The sequence below is a fragment of the Aotus nancymaae genome, unplaced genomic scaffold (genome assembly GCF_030222135.1).
Source record: "Aotus nancymaae isolate 86718 unplaced genomic scaffold, 86718_ANA_hifiasm-v0.15.2.pri h1tg000049l, whole genome shotgun sequence".
In the NCBI taxonomy this organism is placed as follows: domain Eukaryota; kingdom Metazoa; phylum Chordata; class Mammalia; order Primates; family Aotidae; genus Aotus; species Aotus nancymaae.
The window spans coordinates 28,474,197-28,481,804 of NW_026988463.1; the positions used below are offsets into that span (position 1 = coordinate 28,474,197).

General features: G+C 48.8%; 1 protein-coding gene across 2 annotated transcripts; it reads left to right on the plus strand.

The window, feature by feature from the left end:
- Nucleotides 1–4,625: 4,625 nt before the first annotated feature.
- AHSP (alpha hemoglobin stabilizing protein) lies at nt 4,626–5,596 on the plus strand. 2 transcript variants are annotated; one of them, XM_012469950.3, is made up of 3 exons: nt 4,626–4,753; nt 4,927–5,005; nt 5,251–5,596. In XM_012469950.3, exons 2-3 carry the CDS (start codon nt 4,931–4,933, stop codon nt 5,482–5,484), a joined length of 309 nt encoding a protein of 102 aa, XP_012325373.1. In that variant the 5' UTR covers nt 4,626–4,753; nt 4,927–4,930; the 3' UTR covers nt 5,485–5,596. The 2 variants fall into 2 exon arrangements, with proteins under 2 accessions (XP_012325373.1, XP_012325374.1); XM_012469951.3 differs by having other exon boundaries at nt 4,931–5,005.
- Nucleotides 5,597–7,608: the final 2,012 nt, after the last annotated feature.

Genomic DNA, 7,608 nt, shown 5'->3' on the forward strand with positions numbered 1-7,608 from the left:
ACGGCAGTGACAAAAGTAGAATTGTGGACTTGGGGGTCTCATTGGAGACCACAGCCCATAAATGTGTAGCTGAGCCTTTGTCTTCTGATGTGTTTTGTTGCCACAGAGATGGTGTTTCCACAAGCGCAAGGATATTCAACATTTGAACAGAGCAGCTTTGGCTATTGTCTGATGGATAACATTTTTTTTTCTGGCACAATACATATTGTAACCTGTTCTAAGAGCCCACAGCTTGTTTTCTGGCAAGCTGAGATGTGACTGCCTTCGGTAACACTTTATCACCTGCATCTGAGCCACTAAAAAGTCACATACTGTTTCAGTAATTTCTTTGGTTGGTGACTTGCCTGGTGTGAGACTATCCTGGGACCCCTCCTATCCAAGCCCACAGGTGATAACAGTCTGTGAACAGTCCAGGGAGAGAGAAACTGCTTGGGGTTGCTGGACAGTGTATTAACAGACGACATATGTGAAGACTTCTACCCATCATCGAGCTTTGGCCAACTGTTCAAACCATGTTCAAATAAGATAAATGTCAATTGTAACCAATGCAGCTGTTCTGTACCCCACTTCTGTACCTTTTTCTGTATGTCACTTTCTTTATTCTGTCCATAAATCCTCTCTGACCACATAGCAGCACGGAGTCTCTCTGAACCATTCTGGTTAAGGGAGCTGCCTGGTTTGCAAGTCATTCTTTGCTCAGTTAAATCCTGTTCAACTTGATTTGCCTAAAGTTTTTTTTTTTTTTTAATTTTTTTAACATGACCAAGGTGAACAAGAGCTTGGAATACCTTAGGTGGGAGGAACATGGTTGGTGATGTTTTTGGGAGGGTGAGTTGAGGCCAGAACGGGGTTTGAGGGCCAGAGAGGGATGCGTGTGAGGGGCTGATAAGGGTGCTGTTGGTAACTGTGCCTGTTATACCTGGACAAGGTTATTACCCCTATCAAACATGAGAGAAGAGGAAGAGTTCTCAAAACACAAGCAGGAGGTATTTCCCTCCCATTTTTTATATTTCTACAAAGAGCCAAGAGCCAAGTGCATGGCTTCTGTCCCTCATTCTCACAGTGTTCAGAGTAGCCAGCCATGTCCAGTGAGGAGGGTTCAGGTGCACAGAGCGGTCTTCTAAATACTAATCTACATCTTTCTCCATCACAAAATTTTTATCATGTCAATTTAAAAAGTTTTGTTTCATAAAAAAAATATTTTTTAAGGCTGGAGAAGGCTGGGGGCAGTGGCTCATGCCACCAGCCCACACTTTAAATGGCCCCTGTGGGAACCTTAGCTCAGTTTTCCCCTAAGAGGACCCCAATCCTCCAGCCTGGATGCTGCCTCCAGGGTCCACCCTTGTGGGAGTTCCCACTGAGACCCACCTCGCCAGAGCGCAGAAGGAGCCAAGTCAATCTCATTCTGCAGTGGCTGCTCACCTTGGACAATCTGTCTGTTCTGTGGTCAGTTACACCACTGCTGTCTACTTTTAACCAGGTCCACGCCAAGAGACGTGGGCAGTACATGCCCGATCATGCCTTTAGTAACAACCCCCCTGCATCTCACCTGTCTCCAGCTTCCCCTGTCCCTTGAAGCTTGGTTTCCTTGATCAGGATTAGGTGTGGTGGGGACTCCTGACAGTCACAGAATGGCATCTATGAGGCCAAACCATGTCTGAATTGACACTCCATGTTATTTAACCTTTTTATTCTCCTCTGCTCAGCAATGTGGGTGGAGTTCCCCAGAGCAGAAGCAGTGGTGAGAGTTCAGCTGTCTCCTATTAATCCAAGTATTTCAAAGACCCCAGCAATCAGAGCACCATGGTCTCAAGATGAGCAGGAAAACCTCTTCCAGTGGGTATGCGGACCTGGGAAGGTTTAGAGAATCCAATTCCAGATCTTTGAAGTCCATTCTCACTCATTCTCAAAATCAACTAGACCCAGAAACTGTGTCCAGGGGAGTCCCTGCCCCTGGGCCCTTCTCATGCCTCCTTCCTTCTCCTACCTGCCAATCTCACTGCCTGAAACTTACAAGGGGTATTGTCTCAGACCTTCAGAATAGGGATCCTTCATCAATTCCCCCAATTCTATGCCATCCATCTGATTAGAGGTTTATTTCCAATACAATTGGAATTTCTGTTTCACAAATATTTATTACAATTGGAAACATTCACTCTGGTGAACTGAGTTTTACTAAATATGTATATATATGTTATATATACATAAATTTCCTCTTGAATATATACGTATATGTCAGAGCTATCTATCCATCTATCTATACGGAGAGAGAGTGAGACAGAGACACCAACAGATAGAAAGAGATGGAAAATGAGAGAAGTTGCAAGTAAGTAGAATGGGACTGAACAAAACACTGAGAAGCAGAAAAGCGAGTTACCTTAGGATGAAGTTAAGTGGGGGTAGTGGAACAGAAATACAAGTTCAAGAAGTAAAAGGCATGATGTAAAACTCACAGCTGCTAACGAAGGACTTGTCTGGTTTTTTAAAAATTATATAGTGGTCAGGGCCAAATCACCACCCCAGTAACACTGAATGGACCCAGAGAAAGCTCCTCCCTCCTACACTGACCTTTGGATGTGCAAGGCCCCTGTCTCCTCCCCAGCCCTGGGCCCCTCGGTGCCTGCAGGTCCTGATTGCTGTGCCAGTTACAGCAGGAACAGGCCCCCAAAACGTCACAGCTCCAGGAAATAAGACCAAGGTTCCACCTAACCTCAGCTCTCACCTCCCTCCCAAAGTGTTCACAGGGGAAACCATGGCCAAACTATGTAACATGAAATCTACAACCTTCTTTTTGCTCTGATTCTAACCTGGTACTGCCATGAGCAAGTCAGGGTTTTGCTTTGGCTGAGAGCGGGATTTGTGTCGTCAATTCCAATCAGATTTCTGGACAAGGTTCTTCTTTCCCTGATGGTCAAGGTCTTCACTGCAGTCCTCTCAGTGGAAGGAGAGACATTCCTGGAGGTCCAAACAGTTACCACATCAGTTCTTTTCTCCTCCCTCTGGCTCTGGCTAATTTCTTGTTCAGAGCCTGTCTCGATGAGGGAGTTCCTATTAGGTTTCTTAATTTAAGAGACATCATCTATTGTGAATTCCTCTGTAAATCAGCAGTGCTTTATTTTTCTGTTGCAGAATGGGTTTGTGATCCTGGTTTTCTACAGTGCTTTAGAACATGTGTTTTTGTAATCTCACATTCAACCCTTCCTTCAGTGACTCATCTAGGATGAGACAGGCAAAGGTTGCAGTGAGCCGAGATCGTGCCACTGCACTCCAGCCTAGGTCGCAGAACGAGACTCCTTCTCAAAAAAAAAAATCAATAAGGGCCAGGCGCGGTGGCTCACGCCTATAATCCCAGCACTTTGGGAGGCTGAGGCAGGTGGATCATGAGGTCAAGAGATTGAGACCATCCTGGTCAACATGGTGAAACCCCGTCTCTACTAAAAAATACAAAAAATTAGCTGGGTATGGTGGTGCACGCCTGTAGTCCCAGCTACTCGGGAGGCTGAGGCAGGAGAATTGCTTGAACCCAGGAGGTGGAGGTTGTGGTGAGCCGAGATCGCGCCATTGCAGTCCAGCCTGGGTAACAAGAGCGAAACTCTGTCTCAAAAAAAAAAAAAAAAATTAATAAACTGCACACCAAAAGGAAGTCAATTTTGCTGTATATTAATTTAAAATTGCTACAACCAAAAAGGCAAATCAGCAAACCTTTCAGTGCATAGGCACCCATGAATGTTGGGTTTTGAATGGAAAAAAAAGTGACAGGAAATATACACGTTTAATGCTGGTTACTTTAAAGGAGGCAAAAATGATTCAACTTTTCAGTGTACATTCTGTATTGTTTTATTTCAATTAGTATGTAGTGATTTTAAAATTTGAGAAACATCTGAAAATGGAAAATACTAGGAAAAATATTTAAAAAGAAGTATTTCTGCTTTATTGGGTACCTGTGGACATGGTAATGAACAACACAAATGCATCTCCATTCTTTGTTTTTTATTATTTTTTTTTCAGATGGAGTCTCGCCCTGTCACCTGGGCTGGAGTGCTGTGGCATGATCTCGGCTCACTGCTACCTCTGTCTCCTGGGTTCAAGAAATTCTCCTGCCTCAGCCTCCCAAGTAGCTGGGACTACAGGCACACACCACCACGCCCAGCTATTCATTTCCATTCTTGTGGAGCGCGGCCTGGTGGAGTTTGATCCACACGCTTACAGATGGCTTATCTGCAAAATGTATCTAAAAAGAAATTTCACAGGATAAATTTTTATACATGTTTGAAACAGTGTTTGGCACATATGAATAAACGTAATGCAAGCTGTTATTAATACATCATCTCTGAATTAGGAGAATAATTGCCATCACATCATTGTGATTACACAAAAGCCTCTGTCATGTAACAGGGTCTCAGTAAATGTCAATTTCCATAGCATTTCGAGCCTGGATACTGAGACATAGAGCAAAGGGCAAGGACATGTCCCCGGTTTGGTTCTTGCATTTTCTGGGTTTCCTCATTTATGTTTTTTTTTTTTTTTTTTTTTTTTTTTTTCTTTTTGCCTTGTTATCTTTCTAACTTCAGGGAAGCCTCTCCCTTCTTCTCCTCCCCAGAATGACCTATCACCCTCCTTCAGGACCTAGTTGCAGGGCGTTTCTGTCTTAGGCTGACACTGGACTCCTTGCCTACATCTATAGCTTGGCACAAAGAGATTCACGCACCCTCAAGAGCGTGGGTGAGACCTACACAGCCTGTTAGAGCTGAAGGTGAGCCCAACCTGGGAAAATCATGACCTCATAGCAGAGCAGGATGTGAAAGGTTTTGGAAAGGAGGTGGCCCTGCAGGGCAGGAGGGATTTTTAAGGGGAGGGAGTGGATTGGGGGAAACACCCAGTGAGGCGGGAAACGAATATGTAAATTCTACCTTTTTCTCTACCCAGACAGATGGCTCTTCTTAAGGCCAATAAGGATCTCATTTCCGCAGGGCTGAAGGAGTTCAATGTTCTGCTGAATCAGCAGGTGAGTCCAGGCTTTCCCTTTCAGAGTACTGGCCTGGAGACTGGGGGCTGGAGGATGAGGGCAGAAAACAGGATAATTGGAGCGGACGAAGTAATGGTGGAGTTGATGGAAACAGCAAGAGACGCGGGATTACAACGCAGAGGAAAGAGGATGTGAGAGCTGGTGTTGCCGGACTATTCCGGGTTTTCTGAATTCCATTGCTGACCACATTCTCCCTTGCCGATTACCTCTCCGCAACCCCCCAGGTCTTCGATGACCCTCTCATCTCTGAAGAAGACATGCTGACTGTGGTGGAGGACTGGATGAACTTCTACATCAACTATTACCGGCAGCAGGTGACCGGCGAGCCCCAAGAGCGAGACAAGGCTCTGCAGGAGCTTCGGCAAGAGCTGAACACTCTGATCGACCCTTTCCTGGCCAAGTACAGGGAATTCCTGAAGTCTCGTGAGCTCCCGAGTCACCCATCGCCCTCCTCCTAGCCCAGGGACCCAGACCCTCCTCTCTGAGAAACTCTCAGACCTTCCTGTCCTCAGGCTATGCTCTTGCTCTAACCCGACACCTCAATAAAGAGCAGTGCTGGTTTTGTTGGGCTTCCTGGCTTCTCTTCCATGGTCTGTCCTGACTTGCGGAGGCGGTCGGTCCCTTTCCTTCTGCCCTCCCTCTTAGATACGCTTTTGGAGGCTTAATGCCTTAGATTGGAGGTTAGCAGCCTTGAGTGACCACTGGGCATCGATTCTAAACTAAAACAGGCTGAACGAGGGCCAGGAAGGCGGGGACTAGAGAGGCGGCCGCATGCGCCGGAGAGGGGGTGGCAGAAACAGGAAAGGGGGATAGAAGCCCCCCAGACATGGTCCCTTGACCTGCTTGTCGAGGAGGAAGCTGTTAGAAGTGTCCCGGTCTTGTTCATCCTGCGCCAGGTCCCCCGCCTCAACTTTTCCATCCCCTGTCCGTAGCCCCAGTTCAAACAACATTCTGGGATCTTCGGACTCTGACTACCAAAGAATACCTCCTCGGAGCCCCGAGCATCGCGGGAACTTAGAGCTGGAAGGGATCTTGGGAACCCTTCAGCGCGCCTCTTATGTTTCAGGCGGGCGAGCCCCTTCCCTTTGGGTCCGACATCCCTGGGCGCAGATACCAGGATTGGGAAGCAGAGGAGCCCGCCTTCCCCCTGCCCCAAATTTCTCCGGTCAATTCCCGGTCTAGGCGCCCTTTCTCCCAGACCTCTAGACTCGAAGCCTCTTTATTTTAGGGTTCTGGGCGGAACCAGGGCCAGGCCAGGCTCGCGAGCTTTTTCAAAACGAAAGGAAGGTGTTATACCCGCGGCGCAGTCTCCAGAAAAAGCCTCCAGGCGCAGAGGGGAGGGCCCTCGGGGAGGGTGCGCGGGGCGGGGGCGCGCGGGGGGCGGGTGTGCCCGGGGTGTGGGTGCGCGGAGCCGGGCAGGGGGCTGCCCAGGGAGGGTGCGGGTGCGGGGCAGGGTGGGCGGGGGCACTCCGGGTGTGAGTGAGCGGGGCAGGGGTGCGCGGAGCGGGTGCTGGGGCGGATCGGGGTGCCCGGGGGCGGGGCTGCTCGCGGTGTGGGTGAGCGAGGCGGGGGCGCGCGGCGAGGAGGTGCCGCACACCAATCAGAAGCGGCTCTGGGTGCGCGCAGGATCCTGGAGGGCGCCCCCTTGGGGGCCTTTTCCGTGTTCTCTCTAACGCGGGAAAAGTTTGGGCTCAGAGGGATTGTTTCTGGTTCCAACCTCTGAGACCTCTGGACCAACTGTTGTTTTGTGGGTCTCTGCAGCCTGGAGCAGGGTGAAAAGGGAACTAGCTCAGTGTCCCCAGCGGTGCTTCCAACCCTGGGGTGTTGTTGGCCCCAGACCCAGCCTGGGAGAGTGGCGCTTCCCGGGGAAGCAGGAGGCGAGTACCTCTTGGGTGGGATCGGTGGTCCAGGCAGAGACTGGGGCCTTCTCCTTCGTCCTCCTTCTCAGGAAATCTCAGTCTGTGAATGGGACCACGGCCCGTTCAGGCGGGACAGTAGTCGGCAGCCTCACCTTTGCAGGAAAGACCTGGCCAGGTGTGCGTGGGAGGACAGTGACTGGGGAACGTTAGGAGAGTCACAGCTCATCGCTCCAGTGCCTTATGCGGAACGGCGAAGTGACTGCATGTAACCCACACACATCCTCTCGTGGACCTCGCATCATCTCTAGATTACTTATAATACCGACTATAACGTCAGTGCTACGTAAATAGTTGTTACACTGTATTATTTAGGGAATAGTGACAAGAAAAATTCTGTACATGTTCCGTACAGAGGCACCATCCATTGTTCCCCCCAAATATTTTTCATCTGTGGTGGGTTGAATCCGCAGATGCGCAACTCACAGATACGGAGGGACCACTGTGTTTATCTTTCAACTTAGCTGAAAAGAATATCAGAAGCCATTTTGGCTCAATTCGTGAATAGGAACTTTCCATACCTTTAGAACTATCCAGCTATGGGAGCTGCTGAGTTAACCACTTCTCAGATGCCGGAGGAAAAATGACCAATTACAGGTACAGGGTAGAAAAGATTCTTACTGGGAAGTTCAACATTGAAACTCCATTCCGACCATTCCATAAGCT